At 50.8% G+C, this 21,531-nt stretch overlaps 1 protein-coding gene across 4 annotated transcripts in view; it reads left to right on the forward strand.

Annotated features, from left to right (window-relative positions):
• The window catches only part of Slc29a3 (solute carrier family 29 member 3), a 42,096-nt gene extending 20,838 nt beyond the window's left edge, over positions 1-21,258 (forward strand). Inside the window, exons 4-8 of one of the 4 annotated variants that reach the window (XR_004772354.1) lie at positions 5,823-6,049; positions 8,878-9,040; positions 9,950-10,624; positions 14,911-15,073; positions 20,204-21,258. Coding sequence is in view for 3 of the 4 variants with exons in the window: in XM_035452626.1 (XP_035308517.1) it covers positions 5,823-6,049; positions 8,878-9,040; positions 9,950-10,604 (1,045 nt within the window). In the remaining variant the exon portion in view is untranslated. Of the gene's footprint in view, positions 1-5,822; positions 6,050-8,877; positions 9,041-9,949; positions 11,603-12,402; positions 14,610-14,910; positions 15,074-20,203 lie in introns of those variants that run through there. The other 3 variants (XM_035452626.1, XM_035452627.1, XM_027388302.2) reach the window with 3 other exon arrangements.
• Positions 21,259-21,531: the final 273 nt, after the last annotated feature.

Here is a 21,531-nt window from a genome sequence, read left to right on the forward strand (position 1 = left end):
GTGGTCCAAAACTCTGGGCTTCCCTTCAGCATGTCTCACAGAAACCTCAGATCCCTGGTGACAAATTTATTTAGCTCTGGTCCCTCAGTTCTTGGTTCTCCTGCTGAAAATTCTAAGACAGATCTGGCCTCAGCCAGGCGCTGGGATTGATTAGTAATGTCTGCTCTGGGTACAGGAGAAAAGAGCAGAATGCATCCTATGTGCATTCTAAGCCTGTGGATAGAGCAGCCTTTCAAAATGCATCATGGCATAGGGCACAGTTGTATGGTAGATCCCGAAGTGTAGTTAGTGGCTTGCAACAGTACTAGTAATTAGTTTCTTTCACTATCTAGGGTTCTGGAGGCAGCCAGGCTGCACTGGAACATGCTGATGCAGTCAGACAGCAGAGGGGCTGGAGACTCTTAACCTTTCCCACCTCCCTGTCTGTCTGTCCTCATTGGCTTGCTCACATGGAGTCAAAGACTGTTCCCATTGTGGCTGAAGAACACATGTGAAAGCCAGGTACAAGCCACATAGTGTCACTTTTGTCACACTCAACTGGTCAAGGTTGTTACAAAGCCTCTTCCATTTCAAAGAGACAGAGACTTCATTTCCCCATGGTGGGAGTGTCAAAGAAACTGTATCCTTCTAAAATGGTGGTTCTCAACCTTCCTAATGCTGCAACCCTTAAATATAGCTCCGTGTGTTATGTGACCCCCAACCATAAAATTATTTTTATTGCTACTTCATAACTGTAAGTTTGCTGCTGTTATGAATCTTAATATAAATATCTGTGTCTTTTTGATGGTCTTAGGCAGATCCCATGAAAGGGCTGTTCGATCCTCCAAAGAAAGGGCTGTGACCCACTGCTCTAAGACCACCAAAGTAGTTTGAGAGAGGGGAAAGAATTCAGCCTCACCCCCTGGCCCCTAGGGCTACCTGCAGAGGTCTCCTTCACAGGCTCCTAGACTTCAGACACACACACTTTCAGGGTGCAAGTGATAAGGGAACATTTGGAGTATTTTTTAGTTCAACATAGCCTTTCAGAGCTCTCAGTGAGCTTAGGTGGGGCAGGAAGAGGCTGCAGAGAACTCAAGGGCCACCCTTACAGCTACCCAAGCCAGTGGTTTTTGGGTTCTTGAGTTGCTAATCAGATGAAGTTCACACACCACAGAGGATAGTGTTTAGAAAGAAAGGTATAGATAAGTAGACAGGAGTTTTTTGGCGGGGTGGGGGGTGGGGGGGTGGGGGGGGGTGGGGGGGGGGTGGGGCCCGGGCAGAGCTCCTGTATAACAGGAGGGGTCCCAGGAAATATGGTACTGTGGAATTGCTAGTGTGGAGCCCGTGAAGGACTTAAGGCAGAGACTGCAATGAGCTTGGGGAGTGGGATGAGGTGATCAGTTCAGTTAGTTGGCTCATCCATGAGGTGATATCTCTTTTATTCCGATGAAATCTTCAAGTATCGCTTCTGGCCAAGCCTAAGAGATAACAAGGGACCAGGAACTAAAACCTCTCCTGGCATTCCTTGCCTCCAGCAAGGACATTCTCAGAGTGGCTGTTCTGGGGTCCCTGCCCCACCTGGCCAGTGTCTTATCTCTTGCTCTCCTGGCTAAGCTCTGACTTGGGTGTTCCCTCAGCACAGCCAGCCACTGAAGACAGAATAGAGTTCTAGACAGTGCCCAGAGAGAGGAGAGGAAGGGTATCAGAAGAAGGCAAGAAAGACAAGAGCACTGGGGGTGGGGGGTGGGGATGTGTGTGTGTGTGGGTGCACACCTTTAATAATTTGGGCAGATTCAAGGCCAGCTGAGCTACAGAAACAGCCAGGGATGTTACACAGAGAAAACCTGTCTTGAAAAAGAAAGGGAGGAAGGTAGGAAGGAAGGAAAGAAGGCAGACAAGAGCACTTGGAATAGCAAGCAGGCCCACCCCACCCACCCTCTGTCCTTCCAGGTCTTGTGACTTCTCTATTTACTTGTTCTGTGGCCCTGGACATTTATCCAGATGGGACAGCTCACTTACCCGTGGGTGAGAATCCCCACCCCCTTTAGATCAAAGCCACTACCTAACAAGGGGGCAATATACATAACTATTACCCCTGCCCTGCATCTATCTCCATGTGCAGTGACTTAGGTTAGAGCAACAGCGGATGTGGCTCGGCGGTGCCACATCACTGACGTTCTCCTTGGCGGCCATGGAACCAGATGCTGGCCAAGGTCCGGGGTGGTGTCTGCAGTACAGTGAAAAGTCCCTCTTGGGATCTTGGAGTGTATGACATCCAGTCATAACAGCCAGTCAATCAGTGGCCCTGCCTAAAGGAAAACAGCCTACTCAGGCGACCGAAGGGATCTACTTCCAGAAGGATCTCCTCACCCTGCCTACACTTGAAACCTAGGCTACTGGGAGTGCTTAGTTCCCAGAGTTGTAGCCTCCAGGGGTAGACCTCTGGCTGCTAGGTAGAAGGAACATGGTTGGGGGAGGGGTACTGGGAAAGTGGTCCCACAGGTTCCCTAACCCAGGCTGCAGAAAATATTTGAGGGCCATGGGGAAACAGCTCTCCAGCCTCGATTGTTGCCAGCTGCCAAGGACAGTTTAGGGCGAAACTGTTTTTTATTTAATGTGGGAGATTGAAATGTCTCCTTCCCTCCCTCCTGGAGCACCCTGGCTCCTCTGACTGGCTCATCCATAATCGCCAAGTGTTTTATTATGTTAAATCTGCAGCTTTATAAATACAGATGAACTAGATTTACATTTTGGAAGAAATCAGTCCCCTGGGGTCCTGAGCTCTCACTGGCAAGGGAGTGAAGTGGGGATGGGGATGGGCCATGGCCCATCTTCCAGCATTGTGGGGTGTGGTGGCCTCTCAGCCGGCCTCAGGCAAGTCTAGCTGACTCTAGAATCCCAGGAGCCTCCATCCCAGGCCACCCTCCCTGCAGGAGTAAAGCAGTGTGCCCCTACAGTGTCTGTAAGGCTGGCCTCCAATTTGATGGCATCCAGCTTCAGAGCAGTGAGAATCGCTCCCATGAGGCTTCCAAGGGCCTGGGGGCTCTGCTGGAGGGTGCTTAGGCAGGACGGAGAGAGCAGGTGGGAAGGAACCCTGGGCAGCTGAGGGACAGCCACAAGCAGTCCAGGGGTGCCTTTGCTGTTTGCTCATCTTGGGGGACCTCAGTAAGAAGCCACCAATTGCTCTCAAAGCCCTGGGTACCCCACAGGACCTTATCACCATAACTTCAGGGACTTTGGAGATGAGAAGGAAAGGAACAGAGAGAGTGAATGTTTGTCTGAGGTCTCACAGCAAATCCATGACAAAGCCAGGCAGTGTGCTAGCTCCTATCTTGTGGGTGGACAAGTGGCTCCTTATGCATGAAGGCAGGGCTCTGTGGGACAGTTGCATATGTAGGGTCTCTGCAAACCTCCACGTACTGGGGTTCATTTATCATAATAGCTCTTGTGGACTCCAGGGGTCCAACCACTCCACCTGGCCCTCCTTCTAGCCCTACCTTATCTGAAGCCCCAGAGAGTCTAAGAAGAAGCACTCTAGTATGGGTCCTAGTGGTTATTAAGGCTAGAAGTTTCCCAAAAGCAGACCCCAAAACAAGGAAAAGTTTGAGTGTGTAGTAAATTTAGAGGTGAATGTGAAGAGAGCAAGAAAGTAGCCAGAAGAGAAGACATTGTCACCAGTCCCACAGAGAGCCACCAGAGCCCTCTGGTATCTAAAGGACCCCCCACCCCAGGGGAACTAGGATGGGTATCCACCAATATCACCAGCCATTGTCTGTAGGCTGCTGTTGGGAAGTCAGTAGTCTTCATGTCCAACTTAACCCTGGGCCATAATGTCCTGGAAGTATCTCTGGAGTTTCAGGCTGTGTTGGTCTCCTGCCTGGAGCCCTGAAGTCTCTCTGTGTTACTGGATATGCACAGTAACAAATGGCATGCAGGAAGTAGTCATTTGTTCTCTAACTGAAAGTTAAAGTCAGATTTGCCCTCAGGCAGCAGAGCTGGGTCCAGGCAATCTTCCTCTTGCCATGGTCCTGGGGCTCTGTGCGTCTTCATGGGCGGTGCGCTCCATATGCAGTTCTTCCCTACACAGCTGGTAAGGTGGCAACCAGCAGCCGGACACAGTCATGCAGTTACTTACTGCATGGTCCATGGTACCATCCCAGGGAAGACTGAGCTTGTGGGCCACGTGCAGCCCCCTGACTTGTGGTAGCTAGGACCATCAGTGGCAGTTCTTTGAAACTGGACTGGTTTGGGTGGCATGGCCTACCACCTCCATCATGCTGGCATGAAGAAACAAGTTCTCCCAGAGATGAGGTCCTGACAAGCCTGCAGACCCACCCTGTGCCCCCTCTGAAGATTAAGTCCTGGCTCACAAGGTAGATGGGACATTCATATGCAGGCTGGGGTTCTGCCTGTTGCCAGCTCATCTCAGCAAGGCTCAGCCTTTTCCTTGAAGCCCCTCAGCTGTGTCCTGAGATGCCACCAGCCCTCCTGCCAGAGTATCTAGTACTGGGATGCACTGAATCCTGCTACTCTGTCGTGTGCATGTGTGCTCCAGTACGGTCATCATCCAGGGTCTGTGTGTAAGACAATCATCAAGACTCAGGGTCACAGAAGAGCCTGGGCTGGGGCTAAGCTCATGTAAGATCCCATCCCAGCTTCCAGGGACTCTCTCTGTGTCCTTCCCCTTACAAAGCTGGGGGGCAACCCCATTCTCCCTCCAGCCCTGAACCCCTCTCAAGATCCAGGAGTGGCATCAGCCAGGGGCAGGAGCTCCTTGTAATAACACTTTCTTGTCTCCATGCAAATCACTTCACACCTAGCTGTGTACACAGATCTGTCTTTTCCTACCTTATAAATTAGACTTTATTGTTTTAATCCAGAAAACATCTTCATATGTAATCTGGCTTTTTTCTCAGGCCCCACTTTCTCTCTGGGGAACGTAACTGAACATCTAATCAGAGCTTATTCTAATTGATGGGTTTGAATGGTCTTGAGATGGTGTTCTCTCTGTTACGGTGGAGACGTGCACAGCCATCTCTGATGCTCCCCATCCCTGCCCTCCTCCCTGGTCGATGGGCTGTGGAGGTAGCTGGAGTGCTTGGCTTGGGTGCAGGGTAGTGCCTTTATGGAATGCATGGGGTCCTGGCTCTGGACTGAGAGGTTGTGGTCCCAGCAGCTGCCGTCCCAGCTCAGAGCATCTAGGAGAACCATTATGAGAGCTGGGCTACGACTGGGTGACCTTTCTGAGCTCAGCTTCCTTACCTGTGAACAGGGAGGGGATTGGGTATGTCTGTCTCAGAGCCGGGGTGCTAGGTGAGTGAGGTGGAGAGCATTAGACTCTCACAGAGCTGGGGTGGGACGTGAGTGAGGTAGAGTGTGGAGAAGAAAATTGGTCACAAACCAAGTTCTGTGACATCAATGATGGTGATCCTCTTCCCTTGTCCACTGCCAAATTTGGAGAAGGAAGCTGGGTGGGCTGTGCTGTTTAAACACTAGATGGGTCTAAAGGAGGGCAGCAATGAAGGAGGAGAAGTGGGGTCTTGCCTGGTGTCTTGGCTTTGAGCCTCACAGGTTGGTGACAAGCAGCAGTGTCTACTGACCTTGCACTGAGCTGCATAAAGCTGTCTGGAGCCTCCCCCTTCCTCCATGGGTAGATAGAAATGGAAGCCAGGCCCCCAAGTCTCTTCTTGGATGTCAAAGGGCTAGCAAGCAGGAAGGCAGAGTCCAAGGCCAAGCGTCACAGTGTTGAGCTCACCCACTCTCTCTTGTGGCTCACCACCTAATCCATGTAGAGGCCTGAGGAGAGTCTAACCACCTCCCATCGCTTCTGGTCCTCTCCCCAGGGTCCAGGTGCATGTCCGTGTTCTGGCCTCACTGTCCGTCTCGCTGGCCATCTTTGTGGTTATGATTGTGCTGGTGAAGGTGGACACTTCCTCCTGGACCCGAGGCTTCTTCAGTGTCACCATCGCATGCATGGCCATCGTCAGCGGCTCCTCCACCATCTTCAATAGCAGTGTGTATGGCCTGACTGGCTCCTTCCCCATGAGGAATGCCCAGGCGCTGATATCAGGTGAGGTCCCACCATGAGAGGGAACCACAGTTGGTCTTTCCAGAAAAGGAAAAGTGTCCTGGGCCCACTCTGTTTTCTTAGTGACACCAAGCACACTGTCCCAGACTTGATAGCTGAGACTTGTTCATTCTGCTCAGTCTGCAGCTTGGACAGTGGATTGAGAAGACAATTGGCTCTCCACTGCTCTGCGCAGTATCCATGGGATAACTTTATACGGCCTAGGGCTGTAATTCCTTGTGGCCCTCACTATGTTTCCTGGGCTATCTTGTGGCATAGGTCCAGGATGCACACAGTGTGAACATCAGAGAAAACCTGGGCCGCACTTTGTTTTGATGTAGCCATGAAAGTCATAAGGGGACCAACTTCCACAGCCCTTGGCCCACCTAGACTCCAGATGGGTCTCTGTGGCTCCCTGGAAGGTGCAGAAGTTTCACCAGCCGAAGAGCGGGTAGATGGGAGATAGGAACACAACCATGATGGAAGCCCCTGTACCTTCAAAGCATCAATCCTGAAACCAGTCTTCTCTTATTTCCTCCCTCCCACCTTCCCTCCTTCCTGTCCCTTTTCCTTTCCTTTAGTTGTTCCTTTCCCTCCCCCAACTATCCCTTCCTCCCCCCTTTCTGTCTTTTCTTTCCTTTCTAGTTTTATGGAGGCTCTGCCCTCTGCCAGGGGCGGAAGGATGAACCAGACTGTGTCCTATCAGAGCCAGTAGCCCAGTGACTAAACTCCTGGTTCCCGAGACCATGCCATGCTATGGCTTGCTCGGGCCCTGACTTGGGGCATCTCTCTAGCTGAAGTCTGCAAGTGGATGCTAAGCCTGTTACCGGGGACTTTCGCTGTTTTATCTCTCACCTAGATGGCCCCACAAGGTAAACAGAGCTGGGTCAGTTAGCATCTGCTTTATGTGAAGACCACTGTCCCCTACAGCAAGCCTGGAGGCTGCTCTTCTCTCTGTCCCCATGTATCCCTGGTGATCACAAGACTGCTTTAAACACTTGTCTACCTGAGAAGAATTACACAATGCGCAGGACTGTGTCTATTAGTTAGTATGCCAGGTAGGATGTGGCAGGGATGAAAAGTACCTTGACAAGCGCATACCCCCTCCCTGCTCTATACCAGTGCCAGACATCACTAATAGATCCCTATCTTTCCTCCTGAGCCTCTAATTCCCTCTCAAGCCAGCACTTGAGGCAATTACTCTCTGTGGATCAGAGTCTAGATATGAGCTCCGTCTGTTTGCCATTTTTGATATAGGATTAGGCTTCGCTTCTATCCCAGGAAACCCTTGGGCCTGAAATAAAATAAAAATGAACTTGTCATTGAGTTTTCTGAGTACAGTCAACATGCTCCTGGCATTGCTTCAAGAAAGGCAGGTCTGGGCTGAGCAGAATGGCCATCAAAACGCTAATCCCTCTGTCACCACTGGCCTCAAAAAGAGGCTTGTATCCCCTCATCTCCTTCCATCCTATTGGAGCTTTTCAATACAGCTTCAGCCCTGCTGGGTACCAGCAAGGGCAAGTGGCCCCGCTTGTCCACCTGTAGAGCTCCAGAGAAGAGTCTGTCCCGGAAATTTTTTTTTTTAGTCTATTTTTGGAAAAGGGGGGGAATGCCAGGTATGGTGACACACACCTATAACCTCAGTACGTCATAGACTATGGCAGGAGGAATGCATCAGATCAGGCTGGGCTACATAGTGAGACTCTGTCTTAAAGAATAAAAGAGTAGGAGAAATTACGACTTAGATGTCATCACTGGAGAATGGTGATGTATGGGGCCCTCACCAGCACCAGGCCAGCACCCTGGACCAGCTGAGGTGTCTCAGTCTCCCATCAGTCCCAACCCCCTTTGCTTTTTGTCCAGAGGAGCCCATCTGTGAATTCTGTGCATGTTGGCATCTGAGGAACAATTCATTTGTTTTGAGCTGGTGGTGTTTCTTTTTTTTTTTTCAAAGCCCTAATTTGCATGTATTTCCATAACTGATGAGATAGTGGGAGTCATGAAGGATGAGCTCCCGGAGGCCCGGTTTGTGGCTGCCGATAATATTGTAGATTCAAGTTGGAAAGGAGAGGGGATCAGTCAGTGGGGCTGTTAAGATCTCTTCCTCCGGCGGCCACCGAGCGGCTCTCTGAGCTAACCCTGCTTCTTCCAGAGCACCCAGGTGGGGATTACAGCTTCTCAGAAGTGGGCGCCCCCCCTGGCAAAGGGTTTACCCTATTGCTGCTGCTTTGATGTGGGAAAGATGGGAATAGCCAAACAGTTAGTTGGGAATCTGAAGATTCATATGGCATTTGGTTCCTGAATCAGACTCTGTTTAACATGTAATAATCCTTTTAATTCTTATAGCAGCCCTAAAGGATGGGCTCTAATAACACCCCTACTTACAGATAAGCAAGCTGAGGCCCAGAAAGGTCAAGAGGCTTGTCAGGGAGCACAGGGCCCAAAGTGGTCAGACAGGGATTGAGTTCTGATGGTGATCTCCTTGATCACTCTGCTAGTTTGCCTGGCCTCAAGTCCTGGCTTCCAGCCCCACCTGGGCTGGTAGAATATATCTGGAGGAAGTTGGAAGCACTGTCTATTGGAACCTAGGGCAGTTCCTGCGGTGTGGGAGTGGCAGTAAGATGGACAGAAACATTTGCTCACTGTCCAAAGCTCTGGAATTCAGGCTGCAGGGACGCTCTCCTCCACCCCCAACCTCCCGGTCCAGCTTCACATGCTGTAAGCACCACGATGTTTTCGGTGTATGCCTATGTGGGAGTGTGGGGCTTCTGAGGTCATGGGCCTTCCTGAGTCTATTGCGATGTCCTCATGGTATGTCTTGCTCTATACAGGAGGAGCCATGGGAGGGACAGTCAGCGCTGTGGCCTCACTGGTGGACCTGGCAGCATCCAGTGACGTTAGGGACAGCGCCCTCGCCTTCTTTCTCACTGCAGCAGTCTTCCTTGGTCTCTGTGTGGGGTTCTACCTACTGCTGTCCCGGCTGGAGTATGCCAGGTGAGGTAACCCTGCCCTGCCCTCTGCATCTGGTCATCTGTACTTACTGGTTGCCTATTCCCCAGGACTGTGAGTTTTAATAGGGCCATAGCATGTAGGAATTTTGTTCCAGGTCCCCAGTTGTGGTCTTGGGTGGGAGACACTGGCTCTGATCACACCTCTGAACCAGTAGGGCCTGCAAGCTTGGGGTTTGGGAAGATTGCACAGTGGAGGTGGGATTGGGCAAGAAAGTGCCAGGATTACATATGAGCTACCACGTCTGATTTATACGTTGCTGTGGATTAAACCCAGGGCCTGATGGGTGCTAAGCAATCATCCTACTAACTGAACCACACTCCTACAACCCTGTTACCCCCTTCACCACACTGTTTTAGTTTTTGGTTTTGGTTTGGAGACAGGGTCTCACTATGTTGCTCAAATTGGTCCCAGACTCACTGCAATCCCTCTGCCTCAGCCTCCCAAGTGCCAGGATTTCAGGCCTGAGTCATCACATTCTGCTTACATTTTATATTTCTTTTGTTGTTTTGTTGTCATTGTGCTGTTGTTTACCTAAACTTCCCCTTTCCAACATAAAACAAAGCCAGGCCAGGTCCTCTAGTTACCGTGTAGTGATCTTGGCTGGTTTCCTGTCATTGCTCATGGTATGGTCACCACCTCTGATCCAGAGACTGGGATCCAGTATGGCAGGCTGGACAGGGATAACACAGGCCATCTCTAACAACTTGTCCCTCCTACATCATGTTGTGGGATCCTGGCCAAGAGGCTCCCACGACTTGGGCTTTGCCTGCTGGGTCTCTGAGAACCCACAGTGATTATGTGGACCCTGAGGTCTCCCCTTCAGTGTCCCTGGAGTTTCTGAATGGTTCAGTTCCATAGTGACCCACTGACCATGTCACTGTCCCTCTGCAGGTATTACATGAGGCCAGTTGTCCCAGTCCACGTGTTTTCTGGTGAAGAGCACCCATCACAGGACACTCCCAGCACCTCCTCAGTGGCCCCTGGGTCCAGAGTGGTACACACACCACCCCTCGGACCTATCCTGAAGAAGACAGCCGGCCTTGGGTTCTGTACTGTTTTCATCTACTTTATCACTGCCCTCATCTTCCCTGCCATCTCCACCAACATCCAGTCCATGCACAAGGGCACTGGCTCTCCATGGACTGCCAAGTTCTTCGTGCCCCTCACTGTCTTCCTCCTTTTCAACTTTGCTGACCTCTGTGGCCGACAGGTCACAGCCTGGATCCAGGTGCCGGGTCCTAGGAGCAAGGTGCTCCCTGCACTGGCACTGCTGCGTGTCTGCCTCGTGCCTCTCTTCCTGCTCTGTAATTACCAGCCTCGATCACACCTGACCGTGGTGCTGTTCCAGTCCGACATCTACCCTGTGCTCTTCACCTGCCTGCTGGGGCTCAGTAATGGCTACCTGAGCACACTGGTGCTCATCTACGGGCCCAAGATCGTGCCCCGGGAGCTGGCTGAGGCCACGGGCGTAGTGATGTCTTTCTACATGTCTGTGGGCCTGATGCTGGGTTCAGCCTGTGCAGCCCTGCTTGTACACCTTATCTAGGAGGAGCATCGAGGACATAGGTACGGTGTGAGACTTGGGCCATTGGGAGAGGCACAGGGTGAGCCGAGGTCTCAGATGGTGTTAAGCACGGGGCCAGTGTTCCCTTTGGTGCAGAGCAGAGCCCACTTAGGCTGTTCTTCTCTAAGGGTGCTTTTGAGCCACATCCTTGCACCACAGGATGACATTCTAGACACAGCCCAGCATGGTGGTTCATACCTATAATCACAGCATTCATGAGGCTGAGCTGGAACACTGTTGTGAGTTCAAGGCCAGTCTGGCTACATAGTGAAACCCTATCTCAAAAAATAAGCTAAGACAAAAAACCCGAGACATTTGAACACTTCAAGAGAATACTCCAGCGAGCCATTTGAAGGACACAGTTGTTGTAGCTAGGGTATAGTGCTTGTTTAGCATTCATGATGCCCCGAATCCCATCCCCAGCACTGCATAAACCGGACATGTTAGTGAAAGCCTGTAATCCTAGCACTTGAGAGGTGGAAACAGGAGGATCAGAAGTTCAAGGTCATCCTCAGCTACATAGGGAGTTTGAGGCCAACCTGGGCTACATGAGACACTGTCTCAAAAAAAAAAAAGTACAATTGTAAAGAGGGGGTGTGTTATCTTTGTGGCTAATAAGCAGCCTATGTCTGACCTGCGTTGTCACAGGTCAGAACCCAGCCTCTCTTTCCAACTGACAGCAAGGTAGGAGAGGATCTTCAGTGTCCCCTAGAGGTCCCCTTTGCAATGGCCAGTACTCTGACTTAGGGCCCAAGTATATGCTGATTCCCTGGTTCTGTGGGTTGAGAGTAGACCAACCATCTGGAAAGGCCCACCAGGCAGGCTTCCTAACACTTCCTTCTCCTGAAGTCTGTATCAGGGACTGGCCCAGTGCCCTGCAGCCTATTTAGGGTCCAGGAAGTCTTTTTTAGCAGTCATGTTTACAGCCTGTTGGGGCACTTGGTTCAAGGGCATAATAAATCTTGGGGTTCTCTATGTGAGCTTTGTTAATGTCTGTCAGTTGTCTTGGCAGGAAGCAGTGTGCTAAGATCAGGTGATTTGGAGGGATGTAGAGACAGGTACAAGAAACCCAAGGGCTTGGGGCACACTATTTTCCCCCATTGCCATAACAAAATACTTGACTAAAGCAGCTTAGGGAAGGAAAGGGTTCTACTGGCTCAAAGTTTAAGAGGGACACAGTCCCCTGTCATCAGAGCAAGGAAGGCACAACAGTGGATGTAGAAGTGTCTGATCGCATTGTGTGTACAGTCCAGACCTCAGTCGGTGGGATGGAGCTGTGCTGCCCACATTAAGGGTGGGTCATCCCTCCTTAGTTGCTCTCCTCTGGAAACATCCTAGCAGACACGTGTGTTTCCATGGTAATTCTACATCCAGTCTCCTAGACAATGGAGATTAACCATCACACTGTTGAAGAACCAGTAAGAGTGAGGCCCTTCCATGCTTAGCCTGAAGAGGCTAGCAGGAAGCCCTTCTAGATAGTAGGCATGTGACCTTGCTTGGGGTAAGCAGGGGCAGATCCAGACAGCTGTGACCCCAGAAGGGAGGCAGAGATGCCCTCCTCCACCCACCCACCCACCCTTCATGCATCCCTAAAGATCACACAACTACCAGCGAAGGCAGACACATGTGAGCTGAAGAGTGGACAGGAAGATGTTGCTGTCTCCTGCCTAAGGTGTTGCTCAGCAGGGCCTGCTGGCTCCTTTGCTGTCACAGTTTTCCAGAGTCAGCACAGTGCTGACCCTTGCTCAGCAGAATTTAGGGTTGCTTTGTTCTGGTTCAGTTCCTGATGGTTGCAGTTGGGGCAGCTTCAGAAGAGGACCTCCAGACTCTGTCACCCAACCCAGGAGACCATGCCCCCTCACATTTGATATGCTGCACGAAGCGACATGGGTGCTGAGTACTGGTTCGACAGGTGCCAAGGGCTCCTGAGAGGCTGTTTCTCTGGAAGAAGGGCCGGCTGGCTTGGGGATCAGGTAACTTCAGCAGCCCAAGTGTCCTTTCTCAAGGTTCCTGACGACAGAGGAGAGCTCATCCCCAAGACATGGCTACCCTCTGTGCCAGGAGCCGATGGGGGAGCATGGGCTGGGGGATCCTGCAGATGCTGATTAAGTGGGAAGCAGCATAATCCCCCCCAGTGGCATCAGCTTATGCCCCCTGCCATCATCAGCTTCACACTCCCGCTCCAGCCGAAGGATGGGAGAAGACACCCTTGAGGGGGTTTCTAAGCTTGAACCTAGTAAAAAGCAAAGGGAAAAAGAAACCTGCCTCTATATACATGCACACTCCCTTCCCCTGTAACGCTGGGGATGGTCCGGGACGTGGGGCTAGTGCTGACTCATCCCAGCCTCCGGTGTGCTAGAAGTGGGCCATGTGTCTGTTTAAAGAGAAACAGCAGTGTGTGTGTGTGTTGGGGGGGGGGAGGTGGACTGCTCTCACATGCTCTGCTGAAAGGGTAGCCTCTGAGTGGACGGGAAGGTGGTAGCAACTGTGATTTGACAGCGTCCAGACGGAGGGATGCATCATGCCCACCCTAGGTATAGAGAAGTGGCTGGCAGGGTTATCTCCTTTTGACTCACCTGAGTGGACATATTTCCAAGGAGCCATCCCTCTCAGAGAGGGGAGGAGGAAAGAAAGGTGCATTTCCGGGCAGGGGCAGACACAGGACTGTAGGTCGCGAGCAGCAAAGACTGAGAGCACAAGCCTGCTCCCAGTCTTGAGTCTTCTAACCACAGTGACCTTGTAGAAGCACCTCAGACATTCAGGAGTGTAAACATGTTGCTGTAGAGGGGGATTACTCTATGCTAACTCCCTGCCTTGAGTAGACGAATTCAGCAAGACCTGGAGAAATTAAACAGCCTTCCCAGGGTCGGTGGAAATCAAACCTAGTTCTCCCCAGACTCACAAGTTCTTGCTCACCCTCCTTTCTTGCTGTCCTGGTTCATCTTGAACTTTCTCCAGGGCTCTGGTTTTGTGTTATTGAGAGAGGGTGGACTATGAAGCCCAGCTTGGCTTCAAACTCAAGATCCTTCTGCCCCAGTCTCTCAAGCGGTAGGCTTAACTGCCGTCCCTTAAGTAACAGTTAAGCACCATGCCTGCCTTTTCCCCTTGGTTCTTTATGCCCATTGTTCTTTTCCATTTTCTGCCATCTGGATATATTGCTCAGAACCCTGGCCTGAGAGGTGAGCTGGTTAGACGCCTGCTGACCAGGGCCCGCTTCAATCCTGTCCGAGCCCATTGCACATCCTCCTCCTCTTGCTGGGCAAAGGATCTCGGGTGGCTAAGGCCCTGACCCACTTTCTCTCATGTGCCCCTCTTCCCCTATACCAGCCACTGCCAGGACTGTCACTCCAGCATGGCCAGTGGGACATGGGACACAGTGTGGGTGTCAAAAAGTCTCACTCTCACTCTCAGAGTGCAAGTCAGCCTTTCTGTATCTTGATTCCAAGACAGTGACAGTATGCCATGCCCACTTCCCACCCCCACACACTGGACATTGTAGCATATGTTACAGGCACCGTCCATAGGTACACAGCTCCCTTCTCCCACCCCAGCCTTGGTCACATGATAGGTAGAAAAATAGACTTTGCCTCAGACAGTGACCACAAATTAGGCTGCTCTGAGCTTGACTCCAGATGATGGTGGCAAAGATGACATTCTCTTAGCCCTCAGCAAACTTGGTTTTCTTCCACTTTTTTTCTGCTTAGCCAGCTTGTTGCAATGTCCAATGACTTCCCTCTGGGTGCCCATACCCTGCCCAGTGCTGGCAGCTGTCTATGCCTACACCCCTGGGTCTGCCTCCCAGACACACCCAGCCTGGAGTTAGAAGCACTGGGGATGGAAAAGGAAGACATGGGAGCCGAGCTGCTGCTCATTCTGACCGGCAGACAAGCCGCCTCATGTGCATTTCTAAGCCTAAGCTAGGAAATGGCTGTCCCCAACACAAGCACAGATACCCTTAAAACAAACAAACAAATTAAAAAAAAAAAAGGTACCCATCCTTGGGACAAGAGCTTGGACCCTTGTCCTGCCCAGTGGTGTGGATTTGCATCTTACCTCTTGCTGGCCAGTTCAGGGTCCACCTCCTGTTTCCCAGTTTGTCAGTGTGACTGTGGAACAGCCTCTTGCATGGGCAAGGCAAGATGATGGCCATCCATGCACTGGACACAGCAGACTAGCACCCGGTGCACTAGACTGAATGTAGCCCCTACTCATAGATGGAACACTAACTCCCCCATTCAGTGGTATTAGGAGGTTGGGGATCTCAAAGGTGCTCTCATAATGATTGTAGCGTTCTCATGAATGGGATCAGCGGCTGTATGAAAGAGGTCCAAGAGCGCTCCCATCCCTTCCAGTGAGAACCATGGATGAAGAATGTCAACAGTGAAGTGGGGAGCAGACACTAGGATGAAACCCCCACAACCTCGGCGTTGGACTTCCTGGCCTCCAGAACTGTAAGACAAATCTTTCTATTGTTCAGGAGCCACTAAGTCCATGCCGAAATCAGCATCAGAAATGTGGTGCTGCAGGGCTCTGGGTTGCAGGGAGATAAGCACAAAGACCTGAGTTCGATAACCTAGGCCTTCCCAGAACATTTGTAATCCTAGCACCAAGGAGGCAGAAACAGGCAGGTCCCTAGGGCCCACAGGCCAAGCAGTCTAACTTATGTGGCAAGTTCCAGGCCAGTGAGGGCTCTGTCTCTCAATGATGAAAGTGGCTGGTATCTGAGCAACAGTTCTCGAGGTTTCCCGCTGGCCCACATGCACACATGCTCACAGCAACCCCACCCCTCACAAGCACACGCACATACACATAGTCACAAGAACTGGGCTAGGGGTATGGGCTAAGCATTTTGTGGGAATGGTGGAAAAATCCTATATTGCTGCAAACACACCTTTAAAAGAGATTCTGGGGGTGGTTCAGGGGAGGAGGAGGAGGAGAAGGGTGGGAGAAGGGAGAGAGGAAGGAAGGTAGGAAGGAAGGAAGGAAGGAAGGAAGGAAGGAAGAAGGAAGAAGGAAGGAAGGAAGGAGAGAAGGAGGAGGAAGGAAGGAAGGAAGGAAGGAAGGAGAGAGGAAGGAGGAAGAAGGAAGAGAAGAAAGATGAAAAGAAAGAAGAAAGACAAAAAAAGAAAAAGAAAAGAAAGAAGAAGAAAGGAGGAGGAGGAGGGAGGAAGAAGAAGAAGAAGAAGAAGAAGAAGAAGAAGAAGAAGAAGAAGAAGAAGAAGAAGAAGAAGAAGAAAGTTGGATCTGTGTTCTAGAAGGCCTGAATAGTAGAGAATCCCTGATTGATACTGATGTAGTGACAGATGTCAGAAAAGGTCTTCAGTTAAAGCTCATGGCTGAGGTAGGAGCACCCTGCTGAACAGTGAGGATTACCTGATGGTGTGGCTCTGAGCTCTGGGAGGCACAGTGGAATATAGTGGTTTGAGTGACAATGTCCCCAATAGGTTTAGATAGCTAAGTACTTGGTCCCCATTTGGTGCCACTGTTTGGGAATGTTTAAGGCGGTACATCCTTGCTGGAGGAAGTATGTCACTGGGGGGGCAGAACATTCTAGTGCCCCGGCTGTCACATTTCCTTCCTCCCTCATTCTAAAACTCATATTCAAATCTTGATCTGGGGTCCTGGGTGGGATGAGGAAGTTTTTATGGTAGTCACCATTCTAAGACCCATATCCAGGTCTGAATCTGGGGTTCCTAGGATGAGGAAACCATGGAACCCCTGTGGTGATGGGCAGCAGTGCATTTGCCTCTCTTGCGAATAGGAATCAGCTTTCACCAGATCATGAAAGAGTCAATGGTGGAGCATGGTGCCAGTGCTCCTGGGCACCAAGCCCCTGTAACTTGTGTAGATGGGCTTCTGCTCCAGAACAACTTTGAGCCTGACTCTCTCCAGTTGGCCAATGACCTTGGACAAGTCTCTGTAACTCTGGTTCCTCATGTGCCTGTCTCCATGACTTCTCATAAAGATGGAGTTCATCTGCACATAGCTGGTCACCCAGGCTAGAGGGTCACTTGTCCTTCTCAGCACTGGTTCCATAAGGAGGAACAATGGAGACAGATGGTGACTCAGGTCTAGAGCCTTGGCTGTCAGATGAGGTCATGGGAGAGCGAGTCTGATCTCTGCTCTCAGAGATAAGAGTGTAAGGCCCCCCCTGAAAGGGAAGATCCTCACTCAAGTCTCCCAGAAATACAGACGGCCGGGAGGACGGATAATTTCCCCAATCCAGGAATTACCGTACCCTCACCAGCTCCCAGACGGGAATCACCCAAGCATCCCTAAGGTTCCCACAGACTTCCTGGAACGTCTTCCAGGGTGGCAGTCGGTGACCTTCCTAGCACGTCTGCTAATCACACTCTGTCTCCTCCTGAGACCAGAGCTTTTGTCTCTTCCCGAGACACAAGCGACTGCAAAGCTCAGAACCAGATTTCAGACAAAACCACACAAAGACACAGACATACAAGACAGACAATATGTCTCACCTCCAAGTGGGTCTTCGGAGACGAGGGTGGTCGAAAATCCCGGGACGAGCCCCCAAATGTAAGCCCCCCACAAAGGGAAGATCCTCACTCAAGTCTCGGGATGACGCGACCCCCCAAGAACTCATGAGAGACTGTCCTTGCTGCAATCGAACAAGGTTTATTGACAGGAGCCAGCACGCTGGGGCTGAGACTCATATCCCACGCAGGGGTAGAGGAGTTTCAACCCTGAATGGCTGGGAATAGAGATTTTTAAAGGAAGAAACCACAACCCAAAATACCAAAAATACCAAAAATACCAAAAATACCAAAAATACCAGTGAGGGAAGAAACCCCAACCCAAAATACCAATGAAGGGTCCCGAGGGAAATCACAAGGGGAGACTCCCTATTCCTTAAAATTGTTTGTAAGATTATAATCTAACTTTTTATGGCTAGCCTTTTCTGGAACAGAGTTGCTGAACCAGCTAGCCACCCTATATCCTAGGCCTTATTTTGTCTGCTGAGGGGGGTCTTCTTTATCCTGGCCTTTCAGGAGGACACCCTATAGGGAAACCAGAGGGTGAAGCAAGGCTTCACCCAAAGTTTCTGTTCTGGCCAAACACTAAGAGCCAATCACCTCCCACACAATGCAGGAAGCAGCTCTGGCAGAGGCAGAAGCTATGAACCTGGAAGTGCCTGATAGATGCCCCAGTGGCATCTTCCCGTGGCCTGTTTGAAGTCACCTGTCTGCTCTGATGTCTGAGAAACAAAGCAACTATCAGTCATTGAGTCACATCCAGAACAAGCATTGGCGTGGACACTTCAGAGAAGCCAAAGTGGAGGCACAGGCACGCAGTTGCACACAGCAGAGGCAGCCAAGGATGAAGCCCAGGCTGCTGGCCTCCGCTCTGTGGCCATTCCTACAGCAGCAGCAGGTCTCAGCAGAAACCTCAGAAAGCACTTTCTAGAATACAGAGGGCTTAATCCACCCTCAGGGCCCCATCTCACAGTGCAGGTGGGAAGACAAGTTCCCAGGTGTCACTAATGCTGCCTCTAGGAGAACCACCGTGCTCCGGAAGATGAATGAGGGGCTGTCAGGAGTTTGCCCCTGGCCCAGGAAGGAGTGAAGACTTCATCTGCTCTTGTTCTGGCTGAGGGCTCTCCTGGAAAGTCCTTGAAGGAGCCCATGCATTGAGGGCTCAGTCAGACTTCTGCAGACACAGTCACAGACTTGGGGTGGCCTCTGCATTTCAAGTGCCAAGTTCTGTCTCTCCATGTGCCATAGTCCGTGGCTTTTCTTCTCCATGGCACCCTTCCACCTGTTCCCCTCTCACCTGAGGCTTGAGGGAGGGGGGGTGAGGAAGGGTGAAGACTGAGGGGCAAGTCTAGATGTGGAGCTGAGATCTCACTCCTGGCAGGCATTGCTGGAACTGGGGTGGAGTGGTAGGGCCACCTCCTGCAGTGAGGGGGTCACACCTCCTACCCGCTCTCTGGAGCTCATTAGCTGCAGAGGTGAGGCTCAGTGTTTCTCGTTTTTCTGAGTCTTTGCTGAGACTCAGAGAGGGAAATGAACCATTACCACTCAGCAAACACTCTTTGAAACAGAAAGCAAACCTGCATTTTCTAATAATGTCCCGTGCACTAAAAATGCAGAAGTCTGGCCTTGCTTCTTCCAAGTCCCCTTTCTGAAAAAGGACATCTGGGCCTTGCCTTCTATGTATTCAGTTCCCAGAGACAGAGCAGGAGGTCAGGAGCCCCCAACATGCCAGGCCAGTTGATGCCAGTTTGGTGCTCAGTGCCTCTGGGCTGTTGTGAGGAGGTGGGAAATGTCCCCACTCCTTGTTTGTTTTTGCCACTCCTTACACCCTGTCCTATTGGTCAATGGTCAGCCACTTTGATTCAGGAAATGTGAGAATCAGGAATGGTTTAGAACTGGAGGATGCTGGATGAGTCACTAAGGTCTCTGAAGCCCCAGGATCTTGGATTATTAGTTGTGCATACATCAAAATTCCGATCATGGCAGGACATCTTACAAACCGCAAAGTGTATAAGGCTTTACTGGACCAGCAGGTGGCTCATCTTCATCGTCAGTTTTTCTGGATTTGGACTCACCTAGAAGACCTACACCTCTGGGCATGTCTGTGGGAATGATGAGAGCAAGGCTCCACTGAGGAGGGAAGATGCATCCCGAAAGTAGGCAGCACCATCCCCTAAGCTGGGCACTGGATATGAAAGAGAAAGTGAGCTGGACACCAGCATTCTTTTCTATTTCCTGACTACAGATGTGGTGTAACTAGTTGTCTCCCACCCGTGTGGCCATCCCTTCCTCACCAGGATGGACTGCAACTCCTCAAGCCAGAAGCCAACATCAGCACTTCCTTAGCAGCAATGAGAAAATAAAACTAATACAAGCCCTCAGAGCTATTTTATAGCTTGCCTGGACAGAGTTGTAGGACCAAAGGGACCAAGTTAAACAAACTCAACCTTCTAACTTGTCGTAAGGGCCTGTGTGTCAGCGTGGGAGGAGACACTTGTGTCACAGGACTTGTGAGTCAAACAGTGGGGCCCACAGCTCCAGATGCTTCTGTTTCTACTCTTGTCCACATTCTGCAATCTTTTCATTACTAGAAGTTTAAGTTCTTTTCCCTTGGAGGCAGGCATAGCTCTTGCTTCCTCTTGGTCATTTTCCTCTCTGCTGTCTTTGTATATGTGCAAAGCTGGAGCTTATTAGACAGTACAGCCAGGATTAGTGGAGCTTAGCAGAGACTTTTGCAACTCCTTCTTCTCTTTCTTGGGTACTTCTTTTCCTCCGGGGCAGTGGTTCTCAACCTTCCTAATGCTGTGTGACCCTTTAATACAGTTCTTCATGTTGTGGTGATCCCCAGACATAAAATTATTTTCGTTGCTGCTTCTTAACTGTGATTTTGCTACTGTTAAGAATGGTAATGTAAATATCCGAGATTCAGGATATGTGATATGTGACCCCTGAGAAAGGGTTGTCCAACCTCCAAAGGGGGCTCGACAGATAGGTTGAGAACCACTGTTCTAGGGACATCCAAGGCCAGTGGTGGGCAGGGACTGTAGGTCTCCCCTGTCAATGACTGATTGTCATTTTGTCTTTTAGTGTATCTGTGTTAATTCACAGGAAGAGGATGAAGTTCTATTGTGTTGACACAGGAGGTTCAACAGCACTGGGAACAGTCCCTGGTGCCATCCTGGTATTTGTGTGTGCAGCAGAAAGCCGGAAGTGGTTCCACCTGATCCCCTCTGTCCCACATCTCCCCTGTGGGAGGGGTCATTGCTCAGTGAGGGGGGAAAGCCAGTGGGTGGAAGATGTGAGCCACTGACTTCATCACACGTGGTGTGGTCCCTCCTAAGTAGAACCTAGATCTCCTGCACTTCCTCAGCCCATGCACCATTACCCACATCTTACTGCATGTGTAAACCCTTCCCCAACATCTTTGGACACACCTCTGGAAACAGACTCCGATCTGGAAGCTGAGTGGCTTGCCCAAGAAAGTGAGATGGGAATAGTGGCTCTCACTTCCTGGGTCCTTGAAGATGCAGAGGCAGGCGAACAGCTTTGGGTGCCTGTCACATACTAGTTTGTTCGTTTGTTGAGACAATATCCTATTCTAGCCCAGGCTGGCCTGGAATTCATAGAAATCCTCCCGCCTCAGCCTCCCAAATGCTAGGATGACAGACATGAGCCACAACATCTAGCTGGTGCCCATCAAATTCTGCGGACCATCTCATCTCCTCTGTGCCTGAGGTGGCTCTGATGCAGAATAAGGTGGTATCGGGCTAAGTGAGATGTCTGTGATGGACTCACTAGGGTGCCACCCATAGTTCCCACTCGTTGCACGGAGAAGCTGGAACTTGGACACGAGAACTAGATTCTCTAACAGCTATGTCTCTGCACAGAAAGTCAGCATCTGGTTGTGTCCCAGTGACTCCCGGTCTGAATCCTAATTACCCTAGGAGAAACATTTAGCTTCCTACTCTAGCTCTTCAGCCCCCTCCTTGAAACTCTGTGTTCTCCTCCTACTTCTCTGAGACAGAGCGGGTCTTTTATTGGCCCCAGGGACTAATGATTCTGCAAGCTAGTCCCTGGGATCTGCCTGTCTCTGCCCCACCCTTCCCCAGAGCTGGGATTATAAATGCACACCATCATACCAGCTTTTTGTTTGTTTTGTTTTGTTTTTTCGAGACAGGGTTTCTCTGTGTAGCACTGACTGATTGGCTGTCCTGGAACTCTTTCTGTTAGACCGGGCTGGCCTCGAACTCACAGAGATCCACCTGCCTCTGCCTCCTGAATACTGGGATTAAAGCTGTGTACTGCCACCTGGATTTTTTTTTTTTTTACAACAAACTAAAACATGGGTTCTGAGGATTGAACTTGAGTCCTCAAGCTTGCACAACTGGCATTTTACCAACTGACCTATCTCACCA

Source organism: Cricetulus griseus, assembly GCF_003668045.3.
Source record: "Cricetulus griseus strain 17A/GY chromosome 1 unlocalized genomic scaffold, alternate assembly CriGri-PICRH-1.0 chr1_1, whole genome shotgun sequence".
Classification (NCBI taxonomy): domain Eukaryota; kingdom Metazoa; phylum Chordata; class Mammalia; order Rodentia; family Cricetidae; genus Cricetulus; species Cricetulus griseus.